Source organism: Phascolarctos cinereus, unplaced genomic scaffold (genome assembly GCF_003287225.1).
Source record: "Phascolarctos cinereus isolate Bilbo 61053 unplaced genomic scaffold, phaCin_HiC Scaffold_4;HRSCAF=312, whole genome shotgun sequence".
NCBI lineage: Eukaryota > Metazoa > Chordata > Mammalia > Diprotodontia > Phascolarctidae > Phascolarctos > Phascolarctos cinereus.
The window spans coordinates 392,102,515-392,128,818 of NW_027555847.1; the positions used below are offsets into that span (position 1 = coordinate 392,102,515).

Below are 26,304 nucleotides of genomic sequence, written 5' to 3' on the forward strand. Positions count from 1 at the left end.
TTGCTTTGCAGATTAGACATTTTCATTTCCGTTGTAAGTATATGTGACCTAGAATAGACAATAAATTATCATCTCTTTTTACATCTTAGAAACCAAAAAGTCTCCATAGTCTCAGTGTCTTCAGTGTAAATATTTCTTTTTCAGTATTAGTTAATCATATTCCTAGATAGTGTGCATGTATAATAGAAGGAGAATATTTATTTTCTAAGCTACAACTATGAAAAAATATCATTAAAGTGAGGAAACTTCATAAAGTGCATTTTTATAAAACCTGTGAAGGGATTTAGAATAATTTCATCTTTCATGCAGTAAATGTGTGACTAGAAATTGTACTGGTGTAATCTGAGCTCTCCCCAGCACATGAATAAATATAGGAAGCTCCTCAATTACAAATGTCCCGTGTTTAGATCTTCCTGTCCAATCCTGGCATTTATAAATGCCAACTATGTGTAAGGCACTGGAGCTATAAAGACAAAAGAGAGAACAGTCCCTGCCTTCCAGGAACTTATATTCTATCAGGGGAGGGGAGGAGATGAGATACAGCACAAAAACAGAAATATTTAAAGAGAAGGAGAAAATTATATCAAGTGGGAACATCAGGACATGCTTCCTATAGGATGTGGCACGTGGATTGGACCTTGGTGAAGGTGAGGGAGACAAACACGCAAATGAGGAATGAGTACATTCCAAATTTTGAGGACTACCTTTGCAAAATCATGGAAATGGGAAATAGAATGTCAGAGTTAGGATATAGCAAATAGGCCAGCTTGACTGGAACACAGAGTGTATGAAGGAAACTGTGAAACAAACCTAGAAAGGTAGGCTGGAAGCCACCATGTCCATGCCTTTAAATACCAAGATAAGAAGTTTGTATTTTATCTAGAGGCAATAGCTTTTGAAGGTTTTTTAGCAGGGGAGTGGCATGGTCACATGTGATTTAGGAAGATCATTTTGGCAGCTATGTGAAGGATGGCTAGAAGAAGGAGAAATCTGGAATCCAGTTCTGTTGGTGGGGTCCAGGTGAGGTGATGACTGCCTAAAGGTGATGTGGTACGCATTTTCTCATAGAAATGATGCTATAAATATTTAGGTTCAGGCTAGCCCACAAAAGCCTGCTTGGAAACCTCATGTATTTAACCCCAGCATAGCTATACCTGTAGTACTGTAAATGCTAACCAGAGAACTTTGGCAGAACAAGACTCTTCTTTAATAAGAGCATATAGCAGGAATTTATACAGTTTAGCCACTGGGCCTCACTTTTGGAATCAAGCTTCTGTTTGTTTGTTTGTTTTTTTGTTTAGGCAGTGGGGTTAAGTGACTTGCCCAGGGTCACGCAGCTAGTAAGTGTTATGTGTCTGAGGCTGGATTTGAACTCAGGTCCTCCTGACTTCAGGGCCCGTGCTCCATCTGCTGCGCCACCTAGCTTCCCCTGGAATCAAGCTTCTGTAAGGAGCCTTTATGGAGAAGAAAAAAAAATCAGAAGCTCTTCTGGCCTAATTCTTTTAAAATAATGCATCATCCTTTTTGGATTTTCCAGTCCAAAAATACCATTAGGATGAAGGAACATAATGGGAGGGGTAAAAACTAATTATTTTTACCAAAATTTGGTTTATGGAGAGGATTGAAAAGTATTCTAGGCAAATTAATCTTTTTAAAGAAACTTCTTAGAGGAATTTTGGAAAGAATAAAAGAGATTGATGTACTTTTTACAATCCTTACTTACACAGTCTTCTTGTTTAAACAGCAAAGTATGTATCTTAGCATATTTTCAACTTTTTTAGCTTCCTTTGTATTTACTAAAAATCAGTGATTTTGTTTAGAAAAAAATTTTTCCTCATAAAATTTTTGTGTACAAAAATACTCCAAAAATACTCCCAGTCTGTTATTTAGTAGGAGAGTTCAGTAAGATATTTTCATTTGTTCAAAATGTGTTTCTGACCTAGGTATGACTTTTAATGTTGACATCTGCTTTCTTGTATTTTAACAATAGTGACCTGATTTTTTTTTTTTAGGAAGAGAAAAAGGAAAAGTAAGAACTTGTGATTAGCAGTAGTGCTAAGGAATCAAGGATGTCTCCCCATTCTCCTTGCCTTTCCCCACCTTTCCCAGTCCTTATTGTATAGTCCTACCAAGGGTATATCCACAGACTGAGTTTTGAGGCTTGAAATCCCTGCCCTCGCACTGCTCAGGGAAAGCATCTGTACATGAGAAGGCAGTAAGACTCCTTTTTGGAGACAGTGTTATGGCACATGGGGTGTCACATGGACAGTCTTCTAATGACTCCATTTGCCCAAGAAATGGAGATTGTTTGGAGACATTAGTCTGTAGTACTACAGACTTGTAGTACTACTGCTAGGACTAGTACAAATCACTAATAGCTAGTAGTCTTCTTGGTATTTGCCAAAATAGAATTTTTAGAGAGTAGACATTGATTTTAGATCCTGATCATTTCTCTTCCTACCCTACATTTAGCCATCTCTAATTTTGTCCAGCCTGTCAAAAGACTAAATTATAGATCCTGAAGTGAAAATTGCAAGAACCTGGCGAGTATGGTGATCCTAGCAGATATCTAGCTGCCCCCTAGCTGCTGGGGGGTGAGGAGGGGGAAGCCCTGCAGTAAAAATACTACCTGAGGTTCTGGAATGGAATAAGAGAATTGTTAGCCTGGTTCTGCCGCAATACTTCACCCCTCAGACAAAATTTTTCCAGCTGATCCTTCTAATAAGGAATCATTTTGTCCTCCCTCCTCAACAATTTGGGAGAGGGTTCTCGCAGGGAGGGCAGTTCTGTGAGAAATTAATCAGAACCAACATCAAGCCTTGACCTTGTCACCTGGACTCTTCTTAAAAGAGATGATATAGCAGTAATTAATACAGTTTAGGAATTCGGCCTCACTTTTGGGATCAAGCTTCTTTAAGAAGTCTCTGTAAAGAAAAAAATCAGAAGCTCTAATTGGCCAATTCTTTTAAAATTATACCCTATCGTTTTTGGATTTTCCAGTCAAAAATACCATTAGGATGAAAGAACTTACAATAAAGGGACTTCTTTTGATAAATGATTATGCAGTGCCCACAGGTAAAGCTCTCTAATGCTGTGGTAAGTCCTATTATACAGCCTTGTTTTAACTGCTTCAGATGTCAGAATTGCTACATTAGATCAAAACCTCATTAAGATGGAAGCCTATTGCTACAGTGGACAGACATTGTATATTAATTATTGGTTTAAAATACATTTGTAGAAAATGAAATGTTTGATGTATGCTATTTTAAGCCAATAACAAATTATGTGCTGTAAAAAATTAAGATGTTTTGCCTGTTCTAAAGCAATAACATCTGAGGATGAATTCTCTGCCTATACTTAACTTGTCTGTCATAACTGCATATGAATGCAATATACAATGTTCTTAGTAAAATTACATGTGGATTTTTTTTTAATAAATGTGCTGGTGACTTGAAGAAAAGTCTTCTAAGTTGGGATGTGGGTTTTGTGTTTTTGGTTTTGTAGTTCTAGTGATGCTTGAGGTCTGTTGGTACTCAAGGTTTTCTAAATCATTCTTGAGTGACTTTGAAAGAGATTCATAATTGTGGACACAGTAAAGTGCATGAGGTACTTTACCTCATATAAACTATTGGGGATTATGTGTAATAATGATGTTCACTGGAAGTTATTTAGGAAGCTTCCAGTCCAGTAGGCGATAGTGAAAGGCAATGTCTCTACCCATCCCAGCCTTGCCTTCTCTTTCCTCAGGTTGTTTACTAATGGTGAATCCACAGATGATGAGGTTTTAGCTGAGACATCTGTCTTTTGCTTAGAGGAAGTTCTTTGTGGAAGGCATCATGTCTTATACTTCCTTTTTCTCCCATAACACCTAACACAGTGTTAGGAACGTAGTACGTGAACAACAAAGACATGTTGACTATTCAGCTTTGAGCCTGGTTTTTCCTATGCTGGACTGGAGACATCTTTCACCCACCGGACTCAAAGCTGTTCTGTGGGATATTAGAGATCAGTGTGATGATCCTTTAAATGCAGAATTTGGGGATTTATGTCCATCTGATGGAAATTATACAAAGCTGGTTTATACCAATCATTTAATCCAAATCCAGCAGTCCCAAATCATACCTCATCTTTTCCCTGCAAAATAATTCACAGTATTTTGTGATCATCAGCAAGAAGTACACTTACTCTCAACATCTCTTTCTCTTTATATGTATGTGCATGTATATATTTGTGTACACATACCCCAAATCACCAACACAACCTTTTGGAAAACAAAATTATAATAAACAAATTAAACATTGCACAGGTATTCAGATGTTACAGTATAGTACATACTATGCCAAAAAGGACAACATCTTTTTTTACCATCTCGTTAGCAGACAAGAATTTCTCATTCAGAAGACTTTTTTGTATCCACATAGCAGAGTAGTGACTTAAAAATGCCCTCAGTTTCTAAAGGAGCCCAATTTCTGCTATAGTAGTTCAAATATCTTTTTGTTTAACTTGTATATTTTTTCTAGACATACAACTATGTACCTCAAAAAAATCTCTTTATGAAAGGGAGATACATACTGATGCAGAGGGAATACAAATTTGATATTTCTTAAGTAAGACGCTCCATACCTGCCATTGGGCCATACCTCCTTAGCCCCGGGCACCCAGAGGAGACCTTCTCTTGTACCTAACCCATCTTTGCCTCTCTTCATTCTTGCAACCCTTCTTTTTCCTAGGATAGGAATGTAGTTAGATTTCACTTTGTAGCAGGTATGATAACACTACCCCTGGTAGTAGGGAAGGGGCTGGCTCAGGGACACAGAATTATTAACTGTTCAAGGTCCTACAACCTGGGTTCGTTGTTGTCTCCTTCCCCCATTCCATTCTCGACCCCCCCCATTTGTAATAGTCTCCCTGTATTCATTAACAGTTACACTCGAAAAAATTTTAGCCACAATAAATAGCTAAATCCCAAAGTGGCATTGTCCCCAATTCCCATCCCTAAATTCTATATTTTTCTATATTTTGGAATTTCTCTTGTAGATTGACTGTTGACTGAGGTGTAATGGTGGGGTGGGGGGTAGGAGTGTGGGGTGAAGCAGGGATGGACTGGCTAATGAGGGCTTAGTCCTAAGAATTAAAAATGAATTTTAGAACCACACACATTTCTGAACATGGTCAGTTGGTCAAAATGTAGAAAATGAAAAGTCTTTAGCCAATGACAATCAAGTGCTTGTTAACTTAAATCTTCATTATTGAAAGCCAGTAGTTTAATCCTTCCTTATCAAAGGTCATCCCTGCAAATGAGGTATTGTTTTGATCATCTTTACTGTCAATTTTCCCTGTGTTGCTATTTCATTTGGTCATATGTGTTGAATTTACATTTGCATTTCACTTAGAGAAGTATAAATTTGGAGATGAAAGATTTTCAAAGGTTATTAAAGTACATTTAAACAGGTGTTATTTTCTTGTTTTCCTAGCTGTTAATATTTTAGGTTGTAATGATATTGCCCCTCACCACACTATAGTTAGATGTGCCAGCTCAGTACTCAAGAGTCTGTTTATTTCCTCTTAGTTGCTTTGTGATTAAGATATGCTCTGGCCATGTGAGCAGTAATTGTGGCTGAACTATTGTCTTAGAGTGACATGCTTCCTGGGACTCATCCAAGGTCACTGAGGGCTTAGTGCTAGCTTGGTATCAAATGTTCTCATAGCCTCTTTTAGCTGATAGCTCTAAGCTCCCTAGCAAGGGTATTCTGACAAGAAACTGGGAGTGATGTGAAAGAATTGTATCTCCTCCCTATTTCCCTGCCCTTAACATTTTTTGCTTTTTCATCCATCAGCAGAAACATAAAGAAAATGATTGATTACATCCATGTAGCATTTCTACAAAAAGATCTTATGTGTCTTTTTCTATTCAGGGGAAAGTAATTTTCCCCTTTTAAATGAGGGAGGAGCTTTACTTCATTCCAACCGGAATCTAACTGCTGATCCTTTTCTTCACTGTTTAATATAAGTGCAGGGTAGCTCAAAAGTCTTTGAAAAATTATTAAGTTTTAATAGTTTAAAACTGTACTAAGACTTTTGGGTCACCATGTACAGTGTTCCCCTAGCAATTAGAAACTTTAAAACAAAATTTTGGTATAGTTCTTGGAGTTATGAATATTGCAGTTTCTAGCAAAAAAAAACCAAAACACTTTTCTTCCTCTTTCTCCAGAGGGCCAATAATTATTCCAGAGTGAACTATTTGAAAATAACTTTGGAAAGGAAAACTTGACTGGATTTGTAAATGAAGAGATAAAATTTTTTTCACCACAAAATTTTAAAAAGTTGATATGTAATTTATATTAGGTTTAATATTTATTGTGTAAAGACTTCCTCCAGTGCCTCATCTTGATGGAGCTGACCTAGGCTGTTGAAGACTATGCCAGTGGTTCAGAAGTGAATCTAGCAGCTTTCCCCAAACTAGAAAGTCTCTGAGTACTTTCCTGGTGATAGATTGCCATTCAAGGGCCAGGCTAGCTACATACAGAAGGGTCCATCAGCAAACTGAACTCTTGATAATGAAGGATTAACTAAGTGACATGGGATAATTAAGATTGAGCTAATAAGAACTTAATTGTCACTGTCTAAATGTCTGGCAGGTGGTGAATTTTGGTAAAAAAAATCATGAAATCATGTACTAAGGCATGAAAGGGGTGCAATCTGTTCTGATGGAGGGACTATACCCATATCACTGCAATCATGAGTCTTTTGAAAGATTGAAATTATTCAATAAGACAATGGCTAATTTTTAAAAGAAGAGGTAACAGGTTGATGCTTCATGTTTCTGGCTCTACCTGATGGCACTCCTATTTTAGAGAACTGTAAAACAAAAACAAATGACAGATGATGCCCTTGTAATAATTTATTGTAGTCTTGAAATGCTAATGGGATCAAAGAAGATGAAGAAGTCTCTAAGTGCTTGTTTTCTATTGCTATAGAAATTAATATGGTTATTAGTAGAAGTGTTTTTTATTGGCTTTAATTTGTTTTTAACCAAAAGAAACTTTTCTCCAATTTTTAATAGAAAAAAAATTCTAACTTTATTTTGAGATGAGTAATCCAATTATGAGCATCTTTTAACTAAGACTCTTCAGCCCCATTGTGATGTTTTTTGGACTTTAGTATCATTTCAATCTTTATTATAATAATTCCCTACTTATAGCATGGTTTTTAGGTTGCAGTCTGTACAAATATAATGCAATGCTTTGTAACTTCTTTGTAACAAATCTCATTTGTTTCAAGTTGTTAAAAAAAGGAGACACAATATTAAAAATGTACAGACTATTGTTTCATCATATGCTACTCCCTGGATTTGTGATTGTTGTGTATTTCATGTCCTTTAAGAACACTTCTGTATAATGGTTTTTCATATTGAAAAGAATAAAATTTTAAAAAAAAGTGATGTTTCAAGAATTGCCTTCAGAATTCTTATGAGGAAAAGCAAAGCAAAAATATTACCCTCCAAGCAGATTTGCAATTGCAATTGTCAACACATGCCAACATAACTTAGTAATATTGCATTATCTGTTTAAAATGAGTTATATCCAATTCAGTACAGTCCTGGGAAGTACAAGGCCAAATCCTCCCAAGGGGATGCCCCTAGTGAGCAAAAATTACAGAGAAGGAAGTTGCAATTAAATAAATGGAATGAACTGCCTTCTTGAGATAATGAATTTCCCCATCACCCATAGAGATTTTTAAGAAGAGGCTGGATGTTGGGGAGGTAGGGGAGGTGTTTGAATTTCAGGTAGGGGTTATACGAAATGATCACCGAGTCCTTGCTAACTTTAATATTCTGTGATCCAATCTGTATCTATTTCACTTTCCCTTCAGATGAAAGGTTTGATGAGTCACATAATAGGTGACTAAAATAATGAATCACTTGGGTGACCCAGCTGACCAATGCAAAGGGTCCTTCAGAGTTTGTCATTTCTTAAAAATACCTATTTAATACTTTCTTCTTCCTGCTCTTTGGATTTAAATAAGCAAGCAAATGATCACTAACACTGACCCATAAAAAGTAAGTATCTACGTGAACATGTATATTTGAAATAAAACCAGCCCAATGCCATGAACCTGTTTGGAACTTCAATTAATGTTGAATGAATCAATACATAAGATGGTGAATTGTGGGATTTTTAAAAAACTTGGACCTGTTGTTTCATTGGCATTCCCCTGGCCAGTTCAGTCCTGTATCACCTCAGCAATTTATAGACCCAGAGAATTTCCTAGGGGTAGGGAGAAGTTTGATAACTTGCCCAAAGATGTCCAGTGAAATCTATGTCAGAGGCAGAAATTGAATTTGGATCTTTTAGACTGTGAGGTTAGTTCACTATATGCGTTCATTATTTCATGCTGTCTCTTGTTGCCGCAATTTATTTTCCACAGGAAATAATTTTGTTGACAGTGTTTTAAAGTGAAGGGGATACCTTCCTCTCTCCTTGCAGAAGTAGAGGACTGTGGGTGCATTTCTATGTACTGTCAAACTTGATATGTTGGTTAGTTTTGCTGAAATACTATTTTTCTTTTTTTTATTCTTTGTTATAAGGAGTGGCTCTTTGAGTGGGGGGTAGAGAACAGATATACTAAGAAGTAAAGGTGATACAAAAATTTTTTAAAATCAGTCTTTTGTTTTAAAAAATAAAATGAAGTGGTAGGGGATTGTGGGAAGATGGTGGCATGTTACAGCACTGAGGATCCCATGTCTCTGAAAGCATTCCACTGATGCCTAGGGATGTACCACATTATTAGGCTGTGGAGAGAGTCACTTCTGTGCTCAACCACCCAACCCAAAATTCCACAGAAGGGCCATCAGAGTCCTGTGCAGCCCGCTGTGGAGTTCCTGGGATAGACAAATTGCCTGGCAGGTTGAGAGCCTAGTGCAAAGGGCTGAGCAAGTTAGTAGCACCTAGACTCTTGGGACAGTCCCAGTGCTCTCTGCTTGAGGGAGCAACCTTGGGCCATTCTGAGTAGTCCAGCACTGCATTCCTGGAAAGGAGTGGGGAAGGGAACAAACATTTATATAGCACTTCCTTTGTGCCAGACACAGGGCTAAGGACTTTAGAAATATCTCATTTGATGTAAAATGGAAACTGAGCCTGAAACCAGGCCAATACTGATGGCCCCAACGCTTCCCTAGCCTTAAAAGACAGGGCCTGCTCTGACTTATTATACTCAATACCTGGCAGTCCTAGCTCACACCACCCTGAATATTTGAATGGGCCAGATAGAAAACAATGATTCAACAAAACAAGCAACATCAAAGCACACACACACACACACCCCCAAGAAAATCTAGGAAATATGTATTTTTTTTTAAAAAAACCTGTCCTGAAAAATAGTTCAAGAAGAGAAAGGAAGAATTTTTGGACTCTCCAAAAATTATTATCAGGGGGAAAAAAAAAGTCTGGACACCATATTTCTGGAAATTACAAATGAAAATTGCCTAGAACTCTTAGAATCAGAGGGGAAAGTGGAGAAGAAAATTAAAATCTACTGGTCATTTACAGAAATGCCAAAATGAAAACTTCCATGAATAACATAACCAAAATCCAGAACTTCCAGGTGAAAGAAAAAATGTACTATACAGCTAGAAAGAAGGATTCCAGTACTAAAAAACTCCAGTGAGGATTACACAAGACTTAGTAATTGCTTCTTTAAACAAGAGGAGAGCTTAGAATGATTGTCCAAAGGGCAAGAGATAAAGGTTTACAACCTATCCCACAAAATTACACAAAATCCCACAAAATTATACTCCTACGTGGGGAAAAAAATGAATCTTTAATGGAACAGAAGAATTCCAAGCATTCCTGATGAAAAGACCAGTAATGAGTAGACATCTGGAAATGGAAATGTAGGTGCCAAGAGAAACACAGAAAAGTATGCAAAGTTGTATAATTAAAACAATGGAAGTCAATGAACCATCGTTTGATAAAGCAGAAAATATCTAATACCTAGTTAAGAACTCTCTATCTGATAAAAACTACAACAACTAGAAAGCAGTTTGGCAGAAATTAGAATTAGACCCACATCTTAGACCATATTCCACAATATATTCTAAATGGATATGTGATCTTAGTATTAAAGGTTATACTTTTTTTTAAAAAAAATTAGAAGACAGATTAAAGCAGACTTCTCAGCTATGGGTAGGAGATATATTCTTAACCAAACAAGGGATAGAATACACACACACACACACACACACACACACACACACACACACACGCCATTCTGCAATAGATAAGTGGTGAAAGGATAGGAACAAACATGTCTCAAAAGAACTGCATTCACAATTACATAAAATTCACCAAATCACAAGAGAAATACAGAGCAAAACAACCCTAAGATTTCACCTTACACACTATAAATTGGCTAAGATATTTTTGTCCTTGTATCTCCAGGGGTTAGCACAGTTCCTAGCACATAGTAGGTGCTTAATACTTGTTGATTTATTGAATTGACCTCCTTTAAGACTCTTCTTATATTGTACAATGATTTACTTTTATCAGGCAACATACTGATAAAAGCCTAACTAACAGTTGTGAAAGAGTTATTCTTTCCTAAGTTGATAAGGGAGTTCTTAAAGTGACCCCAAAAGTAAAGTCCTTAGTGATCCTCCTGGTCTTAGAGCTGTTTCTTCCTTAGATGGACCTATACCTTTGTTTCACAGGCATTTGAAATTGGTTGGACTACTCAAGCCCTAACCAGCAAATTTTGGCTACTTGACACAAGGCATCTTTCTTGAATATCATGTCCTCTAGGCTATAGACATATGCAAGGAACCCAATTCTCCCTCCACTCCTTGAAATAATCTCAAAACCTTTAATTGCTCTCTCTGCTTCCAGTCTCTACTGTCTCTCATCCATCTCTCCATGTGATTGCCAAATGAATGTTAATCACCTTTATGTAAGAACTCAGGATCCAACTGGAGGTGGGGCCTGTTACAAAAAACTTGTCATTTCCCAAACTAATAGCATAATACCTTCTAACACTAGGTTATCCAAAGAAGTTAAGCTCCTTGACTGTGGAAATTCCTTTGTGCTTCTTTGGGACATGGAACTCATAGTCTCAAGGAATGAATGCATTTCATGTCAGCCACATGGATCTGAAAGCCTTCAGATTAACTTTCCATGTATTGTGGTGTAGCATTGTCTATGGTGGTGTATTTTAACAAACAAAATTTCCATACTGACCAGTAGGCTCTATCTAAGTATCTCTAAATCTTTGGGGAGAGGGGTGCTACACAGAGATAGCCTAATCTCCATCTTTGATGTGATTAAGCATACAGATGCTATCTGGTCCAATGGGAGAGTGTTTAAGATTTAGTCTGGGTTATACATTCCTTGAGAGCAGGCAGACTTTAATTTTCTGTCTTCTCCAGCACTTAGTACAATGCCTTGCACATAATAGACTCTTTACAAATATTTGTTGAGTTAATAAATGGAAAAATGACTTAAGAGAACTGGACTGAAGACTCCCTACCAGGGATGGTGACCTCTTCAGCAAATAACTTAAAAAGGGAGGCAGAGTTGACTTGAAGGACGAGAGCCTTGTTCTGCCTCTGAGCTCTCCTCAAAAGTAACTACAGGGAAGAACATGTATTCCAATTTTTGTTTCCTTTATTCCATGAAAAGTGCCATAACCACTAATGCCTTTTATTAAAAAAAAATGTTTTAGGGGCAGCTAGGTGGTGTATTGGAGAGAGCACCAGCCCTAGAGTCAGGAGGACCTGAGTTCAAATCTGGTCTAGACACTTGACAGTTCCTAGCTGTGTGATCCTGGGCAAGTCACTTAACCCCATTGCCTAGCCAAAAAAAAAAAGTTTTTATTGATTTTTTTTTAATTTTCCACACCATTATGGTTTTCCCTAATGTATCTTCCTCTTTTCCTCCCAAATAATGAAGTGGTTTTTTTAAAGAAAAAAATAACAAGAAAAAGAAAAGGGGGACAATCAGCAAAATCAATCAATACACTAAATAAGTCTGAAAAACCAAGTGCATTGTGTGCAACGCCTGTGGATCACTCATCTTTGCAAAGGGATGAGTTAAGAATATCCTCTCATACCTTTTCTTTCAGGCCATGATTATTCTTTTTTTTTTGCTTAAGCAGCAACCTGAGTTAAGTGACTTGCCCAGGGCCACACAGCTAGTAAGTATTAAGTGTCTGAGGCTGGATTTGAACTCAGATCCTCCTGACCCCAAGGCCAGAGCTGTATTCACTGTGCCACCTAGCTGCTCCCCCATTATTATTCTTTATAATTTTCCTACATTCACTTTTGATTTTATGGTTATTCTTTCCATTTCTTATTGTGTTGATCTGATTTTCAGTCCTCTTCTTTGTAATCATTTAAAAACTAAAGGCTTATCAATTTTATTAGCCTTTTTTTTAAAAGAAGCTTTTAGTTTTATTAATCCTATCATTTAGCTTCCAGTTTATTTCTCCTCTGATTTTTAAAATTTCTCCTTTTGTGCTTATTTTACCCACCTGCTAAAATCATGCATTTCTAGGTATGGGTCTGATGACATCACTTGCCTTGCCTCAAAACTTTCAGTAACTCCTCGCTTTCCTAGACTCAACATAAACTTTCCAGTCTGGCATTAAGTTCCTCTCCCTACCCCCTCCATCACTTTTAAGAATTATTACTTCCCTTCACACGTGCTACTACTAGACTTCACACGCTGAATTACTAGATGTTCTCTGAATTCAACAATTCCCAACTCTGTGTACTCACACAGGCCTCCAGGGGACATGAATGAATTCCCTCATCTCTCTTGGACTCCTTGTCTTTCTTCACGGATAAAACTAAGTGTTGCATTTTCTATGAAACTTTTCTTGACTCGGTTAACACCCTCTTCCTCCTCAAATTACCTTGAGGTGATTTGTACTAAATTATGATATTTGGACACATGTAGCTTCCCACACCCATCCCAGAAGAACGTTAAGTTCATTGTAGGAAATTACCTTAAAAAAAAATTCCTAGGGACCACTATATAGTAGCCGCTTACTTGTTTAGTGGGCCTGAATGGAATGAAGGGCCTCAAGATCTAAAGCTACAAGAATTGGTTACAGAAACTGGATGTTTAGTTTGGAAAAGACTTGGGGGGGGGGAAGAGAAGAGAAGTGACTTCTAGTATCATAAGGGCTATTCTGTAGGACTGGACTGATCCTGCTTGGCCATAGCAGGCAGAGCTAGGTGAAAGTTACAGAGGTAGATTTAGGCCTGTGAGGAAAAACTCTCTAACAATCTATATTGATCTTCAAAGTAAAACAAGATGCCTCTGGAGGTAGTGGGTTCTCCTTCACTCAAGGCCTTTAAGTGAAAGCTGGACTTTTCAGGAAATCATAACATTCTTATTCAGGTATAAGTTGGGCTTCTGAAGTCCCTTTCAACTGCTTATTTAGTAAAAAGGGAACTTAGGTGACACATGGGACCAGTCAACTTACCCACTTAGGACTGCTTCATCTGTAAAACACTGTACTAGATGATCCAAGTTCTAAGATCTATGTTTCTATTCCTTGGCTTCATAGCTTTCTTATCCTTATCTGTGCTAATCAAGGGGGATAAAAGCTAACCAAGATCCTATATCCTGGATTCTTAAAATTAAGCACAGGGTGGGAACTGCTAGCTCAGACTGGGTAGAATTTGGTCTGGACAAACAAGAGAAATGACTGCCCATACTCACGTCCAATTACCTTCACTTGGATCTAACCTGACAAGCACAGATGGTAATACGTAGATTGAGGACTCTTCTGATGAAGGGATATGTACTCAGGCTCTACAGGTGAGGCAAGTTGTTAAAATGCAAGAGCTTCTGGGTCCTGGCCTAACCACACCCTGGGAAGTTATTCTTTACTTTGCTTTTTGGGAAAAGTGGAAAGATTCCTGCTGATGCAGCCCAGCCTCACTTTAGAGACCCTCCTGCAAACCAACAGGTTGGGTTTATCTAGCTTTGGCTGGCTCTGACGATTTGGCTGGCTGTAGTTTCAAGAAAGACTAAAGGGAAAGTTTAATGATCATTCTCTCCTGCCACATCCCAACTTTTGTACCAAACAAACACAAACCCAGCATAACATTTTCACATTAATTATCTATACATGTTCCCCTGCCTTATTTTAGAATTTCTTTTTCTCAGAAAGGAGGAAAATTTCCTCATCTCCAGTTGTGGGAGTCTTCACAATTTACTCCCACTTAGAATCAATTGCCGCCTCTCCCATCTCAAGAGTAAGAGAATCGGCCACCTTGGCCTTAAAAGCCAGGTGCACACACATCCCCAAACTTGTAAAAATTTGACTGTGGGCAAAGCCAATCTCAGGAAATTCCTTCAGAAAGCCTGTTAATTCCTATCTAGAAAGTTTTGAATTATAAAAAGCACTGAGGTTTTGAACCATAAGAAGATAATAAGAAGCAGCACACAGTCCAAAGCTGTTTAATCATGTAAATAACCTGAAAAGAAAGCTTCAGTACTATTTTAGCCTAGGATAAATTTTACTGAAAAAAAAAATTAGACGTTACTATATTATGTTACAAAATAATTTTTAGACATAGAAATTAAGTCTAGACCTAGAAATTAAAATATCTTCTTGGGTAAAATACTACTATAGATTTTTCCAAAAATAAACTAGGGGGTGGGAAGAGAGATATGACTAAAAGTTGCATGTATTTACATCTCTCTCTCCAAAGGCAAATGTGCAAACAGTATGTTTCTATACTCAGAAAAGAGAGATTACCCAAAGTTAACAAATACATTGTGTATTTTCAGTACAAACCACAGATGCAGTAGAATGGATGAGGAAAGCTGAATTTAATTCTTGGAGGAATTGCTTAAGAATGAGTAGACACTCTGGTAGGAGATCTCAATTTTCTTAAAAACAAGAAGTGTATAAATGACTAAAGCTGGTAATTGATTTGACATCACAATTTTAATAAATGCCCCCACCTTACCACATGTTAAATATATAACATATTAAAGTTGGTGTGTGATTTCATTTAGCTGGAAAAGATGTCAGCTACCCACTCTCATGGTGTTATCTTTCCCAAGGTGGCCAAGCACAACTCAATAGGTGTTTATGAAGTTCTTACTATGTGCCAGGCACTCCAGAAATGCCAGTTAAAAAGTACTGAAAAGGACGTCAAAGAGAATTGTTTGCTGCTGTGAGGACAAAGCAGGCCTCCTTCCTTCAGCAACTGCTCCAATGTCAACAACTATTGACGTTCATCACCAAATTCACTGCTTAGAGTGAGGACAAGAAATTTCTGAAATCCTTTGATGGGGTCTTTTGGCTTTCTTCACTATTAAGCATCATTTTCAGCTGAGACAAATGACGCTTCATTTTACTGAGACTCTTTGAGGAGGAACCGGGTGTTGACTGAGCAGATGTAGGTGTTCTGAAGAAAACAAGAACAAAGTGCAAATTACTACTGGTCAAGGGGTAACGACTTTTTTTTCCTTTTAAAAGTCTACCTTCTGCTCAGCCTAGAGCATAGCTAAAATGCCATAGGTGTATGGGCAATGGACTCTGAAGTTTGTTACTCTTTAGGTTTCCCATATAAAAAACAAAACCCCAGTCTTATCCAGGTGTCCCAAGTTTTAGTAAGTTTTCAGCTTTAATACTTTAAAACTGCACTAAGAGTTTTGGGACACCCTGTACTGCACATTCTAGCAATGATTATTTCAGGTATATGCTGGTATCCTTACTTCACAAGAAAATGCTTTTCTTCTTTTTTGTCTTAATAGTCTCAACTAATCAGATGCCCCTTACAGCTTCTCTAGGACACTTCAAAGGGCTGGCTGGTATAAATAGCATGCTTTAAGCGGCATCTCCTCTGAAAATATGATGATGTCAATGTGGAAAGAGAAACCTTGATGACAACCTCAAAACCACATTGTCTCTCCTTCTTTGCTCAGTACCTGACTAACTCCCACTATGTTAGGGAATACAACCAACAGTACACAAATGGTCGTGTGTCAATGAATCATCTTTATGGCCCTCAGAGCTGTATCTGTGTGTATGTGTGCGCGCACGCGCGCGTACATGCGTGTGTCTCCATGCATGAGTGCTTCTGACATTTCACTTGATGCAGGTATGTGGTATCCCACCCCTGACATAGAGCATAGGCCCTGCCCCCAGGTCCCTTAGCTCACTGCTGTCTGCTGGGACTGAGAAAACAGAATGAACTCAAGAGGCATGTCTGTGGTGGTAAGATGTGACAAAGAAAGGGAAGGAAATGGGCATTTATACAGCATGTTGTTATGCCAGGCACTGGGCTAAATGCTGTTACAAATATTATCTCATTTACTCCTCACAACAGCTCTGTGTGCTAGGTGCTAATATCATCCCCATTTTACAGTTGAAGGGACAGGCAAACACAAGTGATTTGCCCAGGGTCACCCAGCTTGTATCTGAAGCTAGATTTGAACTCAGGCTTAGGTCTACTGCTGAATCCTCTGTACCAGCCGGCTGCCTGATGCTCTGGGGAGGGCTTTGGGATGACTGGCTTTGAGAAGCAGGGTAGGAATCAGGAAGAGCTTTTGGGAGAAAAGTGGCAAGTGAGTTGGGTATAATAAATAGACCTACGATCTCATAATTGCATTCCCTCCGCTAATATAGACAACACAACTCATCTGCGCCTGCCCATCCTGTAAGACTGTGTCCATGTCTTCTCCTTGTTCCCAAGATGGAGTCCACCCAACATGCCAGGGCATTTCTCAAGTTCTCTGCCAATGGAAATGATAGTAATGGAACATGAAAACTGTCCAACTTAATAAGCGGAAAATGGGGGAGGGAAGGCATTCAGAAGCATAGAATCACAGATCCAGAGCTGGAAGGGAACTCAGAGGGAGAGAGAGAGAGAGAGAGAGGGGGTGTGTGTGTGTGTGTGTGTGTGTGTGTGTCTCCACATAGCTACTAAGTGTCAAGCGTCTGGTCTCAAGCCACATTTGACCTCAGGTCCTCCTGAATCCAGGGCAGGTGCTCTATCCACTGTGCCACCTAGCTGCCCCATAGAGGCCATATATTCTAACTCTCTCATTGTACTTAGGAGGTAACTAAGCTCAGTGACTTTCCCAGCTACGGCCTAACCCACTAAGCCATGCCACCTACATAGTGCAGGCAAAGACAAGAAGCAGAGGAAAGATGCCATGTGCTCAGGATTGGCAAACAGTCATTTGACTGGAGAGTAAAATATCACAGGAGCAATGACGTGAAGGTTCCCAAGACAGGTTTGAGCCAGCCTGCAGAAGACCTTGCATGCAACAGTGTCTTTCAAACAACAAGCACTTTGTAAATTGTTTGCTGAATAGGAATTTAAAAGCCAGAAAAAGGAATTTGGACTTTATTTGTTAGGTCCATGTTATCCAAAATGATGTTAGATACTCTAATTCTCAATCAAATCAAGTGATTTCAGGGCCAGAATACACATTTTATGCTATCACCCACTTCAAGCTACAGTGTAGAGAGAATTACATTTTAAGTTGTTTTGGTTTTGAAAACATCAACATAAAAATTTCAACCTTGAGTTGAAATGAAGATAGTCCAAATCTCTGCTGAATTTATTGTCTCTGCTCAAGGGAATACCTTCTCTCATTCTCCCTTTTGTAAAAGCTAAGGTTTAAGATTTCTCTGAGAAGCCCTGTGGGACTAAGCAATCTATCTAGTCTATTAAAATATTTAATATTGGCACTTCAAATAAAGTTTTAAGATACCTGAAAATTAATGCTGGACTATTGTCTCTGGAACCAGATTTATTACTGCTGAAGGATTTCTTCTTTTTCTTTGTAGATCCTGAAGCTTTTATATCTGGTGTCTTCATGTCAGGTTTGATCTTGGGAGTGCTAAGATTATTTTTCATTTCTGCCAGGAAGCTTCTGCTTTTACCATTATATCTCACTGTTTTGTTGCATGCTTTGCAGGTAACCAACTACAAAGAGAAAAAGACACATAAAATCAATGTTATGTACAAATTGAGCCTCAGTGTACTTATATGTAAAATAAAAGGGATGGATTCTTCTAGCTCCAAATCTACTATCCTACAATTATGTGAAAACAGTTTAACTCCTATCCTCCACATATTTATGTTTTAAAATTAAGCTAGCATTTATACATGTTCTCTCAATTTGATCCTCAAAACTAACAATGTACTTTGTTAACAATTCTCAGAGAAGAGAAAATCATAGCAGGCTTTTAAATTTCATTTGGATGGCATTAAAAGCTACCTTAAGGGACAGGGAACTCCCACTACTAATGTTCTTTACAACCTAGAATCAGAGAGGTGCCTAGAACACTGAGAAGTTATGTTGGGTGGGACCAGAGACCCAGGTTTTCCTGGTCCTGAGCCCAGAGCTCAGCCTCTCTGTCAGAATGCCTTCAAAAATCTACCTCGACACCTATTTTTCCCTCTATGTAACTTATCACTTCCTCATTTCTAGGCAAGGAAATCTTCCATGATCCTGTCTCAATATTACTACAAGAGGCAAAGGATTTGATGATCAAGAAACCCTAACAAACACTCTCTCTCGACTGTTGGCATCACTGTTTCCTTCTGTTCAGGTTTACAATTTTCAGTAGGGAGCCTGAAACGAGGTCTACTATATAACTTGTCCTCTTGGCAAAGGCAGGACAGAATATTTATATGCCTAGATAAAGTTTGAAAACTGCTCACGGAAGGATTTGAGCCTTTGTGATACATGAGACTTGGAGACTTAACACAAAACAAATGGCAGTTTAAAATTTTCTGGTGGTATAAACATAGCCATTTATAAAAGTAAATGAATTGCATCCCAGACACCTATGTATTAGAGTTATTATTAGACCATATTATATCCCTTATCTTTTGTATTGGTAGTTCCCTAGTAAGTAAACAAACCATTAAGCTGAAAATAGTTATGTCAAAACAAGCATATCTACTTATTCTACTCTTTTATGGACAAAAGGTAACACATGCATGATAGAAAAAACTAAATAAAAGTACAGAAAAATTCAGGGACCTGTATAATCAAGCTGTTACTGTTTACAAGAAAAGGAAGACACAATGAAAAATAAATTAAGTGAAAATTAAAAGTTAGTATTAGTGAGCATATGTGAAAATAACTTTCTACTATTCAGTTCTGGAAATGATTTTGTTGTTTTTTAGTGCTCAAGATGCTTGACTTTAGATAATCATGAATTACAAAATAAAAACTACCCTGGATAAATGAGAATCATTGAGAATTTTTAACACCTAAGCCTTAAAACATAATTCTGATATTTCAGATAAAGTCAGTCTCAGGAAAAATTATCTTTATCTTCTATAATTTAACAATCACAGTAAGAGTAAGCCTAAATAAAAATATTCTTCAACATGCAAATATTTCCTTTAGAAAAATGTTTAAAAAAAAAAAAGGAAAATACTTTTTAGTCACACAAGATTAAGATCTTACCAGAATACTTCTGGAGTCCCAGTACTTTTTAAGAATCTTTATTTCTTTAAAAGTGAGTGTACAGTTTTTTGATTCTCGATTAAGAAGTTTCTTTACTTTTGGTGGTAGTTTAGGCTTGGGCTTGAGGCGAACTCTGTATCTATCCAGCACCAGAAACTGGTAACAATATGGACATTGGCCTTCTGAAACCAACTTTTCATCTATAAATAAAAAAATGAAAACTTAAAAATGAAGTCTTAAAAGGCTTAGCTAAAGTCACACCTAATTTGAACATATTACTTCTATTTTTTTTTTTGGTGAGGAAATTGGGGTTAAGTGACTTGCCCAGAGTCACACAGCTAGTAAGTGTCATGTGTTTGAGGCCTAATTTGAACTCAGGTCCTCCTGACTCCAGGGGCAGTACTCTATCCACTGCACCACCTACTTGCCCCCAAACATATTACTTCTTAAACAATTTGTTTTTTACCAAAACTAGAAATATGAACAAATATATTCAAACAAAAATATTTATCTGAGGCTTATCAACAGGTAACATGAACAGTAAAGAACTACATGCAACAAATGAAAATCTAGCTTTACAAAAAAAAAAGTAGAGGGTGATAAAATTGAAACACAAGATGACTCAATTTATCTATTTCAGTAATGCATAGAAAGTGCCTTTTGTTATTCTGCTTATAAAGATTTGTGCTTTAAGTCATCCTTTACACTAATTCCAGTTTCTTCTAATGTTGAAACCCAGGAGTACACGCAGTCATAAGGAATACACAGTTATGGCAATCTTCTGTAAGATTCCAATCAGAAAATCTGCGAGTTGGAAGGTTGTTCAGTGGCCATCTCGTCCAGCCCACACAACAGAGGCGTCCTGACTATATGTAACATACGTGACGAATGGGCATCCAGTCTGAACATGTACAAGGAAGGGGAAGCCATCATCTTTCCAATAACTCTACTTCTGGGCAGCTCTACGCATTACAAAACTTTTCCTGCCATCTGGGCTAAATTTGCCTCTTTGTAGCTTTTGGCTCTTGCTCCTGGTTGTACCCACTGGGGCCAAACAAGTTTAAACTCTCTTCAACATTCTAGCTCTTCTAATAGCAGAAGAAATCTCAGTCCCGTAGGAGTCGTCTCCAGGATAACCATCGCCAGGTGCTTTAACTAATCTTCATCTGACAAAGAACCAAAGCCTCTGTTACCCTGCGTTTGCTCCTCCAGACAATAACATCAACGTCCTTCTTCAACTGTGGTACCCAGAACTGAAACTGCAGCATAGATGAGTTCAGCCCAAGGCAGAGTACTGTAGGTTTCTCTCTAAATACAATCTGAGAGTGCATCAGCTTTTTCTGGCTACCATCTGACGTTGTTGAATCATACTGAGCTTCCAGTCCACTAAAATGTCCAGATCTTTTTCCAAAACTTGTCTATTCAAAGAGATCACCCAACACTCTGATCAACATAATTACCAACCAGAATTCCAAAGAAGTCATGATGAAATGTGTTATCCACTTGCAAACAGAGAGCTGATGGACTCAGAGTCCAGACTGAAGCCTATTTTCTTCTCTTTGTTTTTGTTTCGGCCAGGGCTAATAATGGAAATTTGTTCTGCATGACCATACCTATTTGTAATGGGTTTTATCTTTTTTGCCGTCTCAATGAGTGGGAAAGGGGGAGGATGGAGAATTCAGAACAGAAAATAAAATTGAATTTAAAAAACAAACCCTAAACTGCTGTTTAAACGTATTCATTATCTAATACTGGTGAAGAAGTTGATTTTGTACCCAAATATAAGACATTTCATAGCACAGAGGATAGGGCATTAGACTTGGAGTCACGAAGACCCAGATTCAAATTCCACATGAGAAATTACTAGATGAGTGACCCTGAGCAAGTCACTTAACTTCTGCCTCAGTTCCTCAACTTTAAAACGGGGCTAATAATAATTTCCTTGGGTTGCTGTGAGGACCAAATAATTTGTAAAGTGCTCACAAGACAGGAGGTTCTATGCAAATTCTAGCTAGTAGTATTATTGGTTACATGTAGATTTCTTCTTCTCTGCCACAAACTCTAGGAATAAATGGTTACTTTCCTCCAGTGTCTCTACCATTCACTCCAGCAACCAGCTCCTCCCTATTAGTGATAATCAGATGCAGTCAAAACCAAGTACTACCTATATCTACCTGTTTTGTAAAGTGAGGTATTAGATTTGTCTAAGGTACCATGCAATGTTACCACAAATAAGATTTTCGAAATCGATAGTTATGTTCTTCTATGTCTTTTTTCCCCATCAGATCATGACAGCAGTACAGAATGACATGTTAGCAGGTACAATAAAGCTGAGAATTCAAAGGGGTCTCATCAAATTTGGGATTAGAGGAACTGAGTTCAAATCCTGGCTCTGCCATTTACCACCTGTGTGACTTTGGGCTTATATGTGTTTTAACACATACGATATACTTGATCAGGAGGACTCATATTGGGATCTTCTGAGAAATAAAAGTAACATAAACCTAGATCATTCTTATTTCTCTTTAGAACATTTTGGAGGTGAACATCATTGCCATCCACACATGAGATAATATGCAATGCTAACAACTCAGTCACAACATTGGTTTATGAGCTCTAATCTGGTACATTTCTCTTACACTAAAGTTAATAAAACGAAGATTTTAAAGAATCCCAGGGATGATGAATCTTTATCTTATGGACCAGGACATAGGATTCAGAGCTGGAAGGGATCTTAGAAATGGCCTAGCCATATCCCCTTATTTTAAAGACGAAAAATCTGAGTGTCAGAGGGTAAGTTCAATATCATACATGTATTAAGTACTAGATCCGTGATACAACACCAGGTTCTCTGATTTGAAATTCTGCATTTATAATTTTGTTTTTTAAACTACTATACCACTGGTGCCTCATTTGGTCTGCAGCTTGATTTCACCCCACAGAAAAGCACCCTGGAAAACAAATTCCATCCTGGAGGTAATACCAGGTGCTCTTATTCAGGTTTGATAACATTTATGAAAACTGGTTATCTTTAGAAGACATATTACTTGAAAAGGAAAACACAACCAGACTGAAAAACTGGTTTCTCAATTCTACTCAACTGCTCCTAAGTCTTCCTTCCTTGCTACATATTGGTAAGCTCAAGAAATGAAAATTAGTTTAAATGGCAAATCATAATTAGAAAGGCAAACTACCAGCTTAAAAATATTACATAAGGTATATTCTATTTCTTAAAAACCTGATATATAAACAAATGTAGCCACAAAAATTTATCAATGGTTTCCCTTAAAGTATGTAGCTATCTTATTACATTTAAAATATGTTTTAAAATCCACTCCATGAAGGCATTCTTCATTCCACTGAGCTACAAGTAATCCTGATCTCCTTTAAATTTTAATAATATTTTGGTTCATATCTTTTGTCTGCACTTGTGATATTGTACTTTCTATTAGTTAAGTGAATATATCTTATCTCCTACTAAATGGAAAGCTTCTTAAAATCAAGTATCTTATTTATCTTTGTTATCTCCCTAAGGGCCCAGACAGACCCTTGTACTTCACAGAGCCACATTAAATGTTTTTTGAATTGAACTTTGTATAATTCTTATTTGCTAAATAAATTAATGCATGACTTATGTGCCTGAAGTCCCTGGACTTTGCATTCCAGTTCTGATTCTGTCACATGCTGGCCATGTGACCTAAGGCAAGTGGCTTAACCACTTCTTGCTCCAGGCAACCCTCTAAATCTCTAAGAGGGAGAACACTAGCCTTTTAATAAGTTAACATTTATATAGAGCTTACCAGGTACGGTACTTTATTACAATACACTTTACAATTTTTATCTCACTTGATCCTTATAACAACCCTGGGAGGTAGGTGCTATTATCATCTCCATTTCACCAATGAAGAAACTGAGCCAGAGGTTAAGTGACTTGACCAGGGTCATGAAACAAGCAAGTGTTTTCAGATGGATTTGAACTCAGGTTTTCCTGACTCCAGCCCCAGGGTGGTTCTCAATACCTCATGTGGCCCAGAGGTGGGATGACTAAAGGACGTCTCTGGAATTAGGGAACGACAGTCTCAGAATGTGGAAATGGGGGGGGTGAAGAGAAGGACAGTGCACCCCAGCACAAGCTCCATTTACCCCTTCTAAAAAAGTGTTCCAAGTTTAGGTTGCTCTTGGGGGGTGGGGGGAATAATTGGCTTTAATGGCAGGGAGGAGTTAAAAGGAAGAGACAGGACCCTTTTATAAAGACTAGTTCTAGGTCAGGAAAATCCTTATCCTTCCCATGACTATGGCTTTTGTACTGGTCCTGTTACTGCTCTTTGTCCCTTGACTATCCCCTGGGGCAGCCTTGTACAGTGAAGATGGTCAGCGGCTTAGTGACAGCACAGCACCCAGAATTGGCTTGGTGCTAGAGCCAGCTGCAGCAAGACCAGTTACTGCAGGATAGTATGAGCTAGAGAGGGGTGATGGCCCAGAAGGGACCCCAGCTCCAATGGACACAGAAACCAGGATTAACCTGGTTTCTTCCTGCCTGACCTCTCTATCAGCAGACATAGGGTAGGAAGCAGGAAGGATCAGATAATCATATTCTGATGCTGTTGAGAAAGGAAAGTGAGGGATGGCCCACAGAGGAGAGGAGTAGTAGAAGGAAAAAAAACTTCCTGAGAATAATAAGCTCTTTCCCATGCTTCAGTTTAAGGAATTTCCATTTGAACCCAGTGGGCCTAGGGTGGAGTGGGCAGGAAGAAACAGGCACCACCAGGGCAGCCTCTTGACATATTTGGTATTAGAGGGAGGTGCCATCCAGTGGAGGCCGCTGGGCACTACAGCCTGGTTAAGGTGACAGGGCTACCAGAAGAATGGAAGCAAGCAACCTTGGAAGCAGAGCTAACAGAGCCCAGTGGTGGGGGTGTGGGGCACGGAGCACAAGGGATTTAGGGGTGCTCAGGCACTGAAACCCTCTTGTCATAGGGGGGCACTAGTCCCCCCACGCTGGAGAGAGAAGCTGGTGAGAGTTAGGGAACAAGGACCTCTGGCCCAGAGACAAATGCCCAGGATTTTGGGGTCCTGGGGAGGTTAGAACGTCCCTTTTTCTGTCTGTAGGGGGATAAGAAACAAAGCTGTCAGGTTATTCCGTGCCTCCCACAGAGGCTGGCGAAGAAAGCCGTGCCCCCCCCCCCGCCCACTCCACCACCCACTGCTGTACCACCCAGCTGCCTGGCCTCTCTGCATCCTTGGGAATGGAAGTTGCTATCTGCACTGCGCTGCCTTCTTTATTGGACTGCTGCGGTCCATAATCGACTTGACAGTGCCGCACAAACGTTATTGATTACCTCATCACTGCTTCCCTTCACTATGCACGAAAATCGGCTAATTTTAAGATATATAAACTCATACAGAAAAACATCCTCCCCAACCCTCTTCTTGAATACTCTCCTATATACTCACCGTGTGAGGAATTGTACATCCAGCTTTATAAAAAGGAAAGAAAAAGAAAATAAGCTTATTTACTGTTGAACTAAATTGAATGGAGATGTATTGGGGGAGGGAACGTGTTTCTGGCCACGCCCCCTTGGGTCACTGCGCATGCTCCCTCCGCCCTCCCACCACACATCCCGGGAGCCTTTCTTCCCCCTTCTCTCCCCTGAAGTCTCGGTTCCTCTTACAGAAGATACCGGGCCTGGCCCGGGCAGGCTTCCATTAGCTTCTCAGCAGCCATTCTGAGGAAATGCTTATTCTTCATAACTGCCGCCGCCGCCGCCACGGGACAAGAGCAAAACAAACTGCACGCCGATCAGAGGGAAAAAGGAACTCGAATCTCTCTGCGCGCTCACTTCCGGCCTCGGCGTCCGGAAACAACTACCGGAGGTGGGAAAGTTCCGGCTTTCTAGGCTGGAAGACTTAGCACATCCCGGGCGGAGTCTCGTCTCTGGCTCCGCGCTAAGCCCCTCCCTCTTTTGTCCCCGCCTCCTGGGATGTCACGCCTCCCTCCACGCCCGGTCTATCCGATGGAAGTGTTGCTGGAGGTGTCAGGGGTTTCCATTCATTTCCCGCAGGCACTACGTTGTACCAAGCACTGGGGTAGGGGAGGGATGCAGACGGGAGACATGGCCCCTGCCCACCCAAGCCCAGATCGGGGAGATTGGTTCAGTCATCAAGCTAACACGCAAAACCTAAGACATGCACGCCAGTACCTATCATCCAGAGTAACAAAAGGCAAGTGGACCCAGTGGAGATGGATTCTTTTTTTTTTTCTTCAGGTGAAGAAATTAAGACTCGGGTTAATTGTCTTGCCGAAAGTCTTAACAGAGCTAGAATTTGAACTCAAGTCTGCACAGTTACAGATTTATCTTTGGAAAGAACCCCCTAAATCACCTAAGTCCACCTCTTTTTTTTGCTGTTGAGGAACCCAAGATCCCGAAGAACCCTGATCCAGATCCAGTCTTCTTTTTTATAAACCATACCATATTGCTTCTCAAAATATAAGATAGATAGAGGGGCAGCTAGGTGGCGCAGTGAATAGAGCACCGGCCCTAAAGTCAGAAGTACCTGAGTTCAAATCCGGTCTCAGACCAAACACTTAACACTTACTAGCTGTGTGACCCTGGGCAAGTCACTTAACCCCAACTGCCTTAAAAAAAATAAGATAAATAAACCATATGAGTTATATGATGTAGTAAGTCAGTCAACATTTCTCAAGCACTTACTGTGTACCGGTCACTGTGCTAAGTGCTTGGGGATACAAAGAGAGGCAAAAGAGTTCCTGCCCTCAAGGAGCTCAAAATCTAACAGGGGAGACAACAAATATATACGAAGTGAGCTATATACAGGATAAATAGGAAAT

The 26,304-nt window shown here is 39.0% G+C and overlaps 1 protein-coding gene across 1 annotated transcript; it reads right to left on the minus strand.

Moving 5' to 3' along the window:
- Positions 1 to 14,821: 14,821 nt before the first annotated feature.
- RMP24 (ribonuclease MRP subunit p24) lies at positions 14,822 to 25,359 on the minus strand. The gene is made up of 5 exons (XM_020985689.2): positions 25,127 to 25,359; positions 24,909 to 24,931; positions 19,455 to 19,654; positions 17,742 to 17,956; positions 14,822 to 15,424 (listed from the first exon to the last, which is right to left on the minus strand). Exons 1-5 carry the CDS (start codon positions 25,201 to 25,203, stop codon positions 15,271 to 15,273), a joined length of 669 nt encoding a protein of 222 aa, XP_020841348.1. The 5' UTR covers positions 25,204 to 25,359; the 3' UTR covers positions 14,822 to 15,270.
- Between the last annotated feature and the right edge of the window lie 945 nt (positions 25,360 to 26,304).

Bases quoted from the DNA above. Each gene is read 5' to 3' on its own strand.
- RMP24 (XM_020985689.2), bottom strand. From the start codon at position 25,203: ATGAAGAATAAGCATTTCCTCAGAATGGCTGCTGAGAAGCTAATGGAA. The intron at 24,932-25,126 runs GTAAGAGGAACC...CTTTTTATAAAG, and splicing joins GGCCAGGCCCGGTATCTTCT to CTGGATGTACAATTCCTCAC. The intron at 15,425-17,741 runs GTATCTTAAAAC...TGTTTTCTTCAG, and splicing joins AGTCCAGCATTAATTTTCAG to AACACCTACATCTGCTCAGT.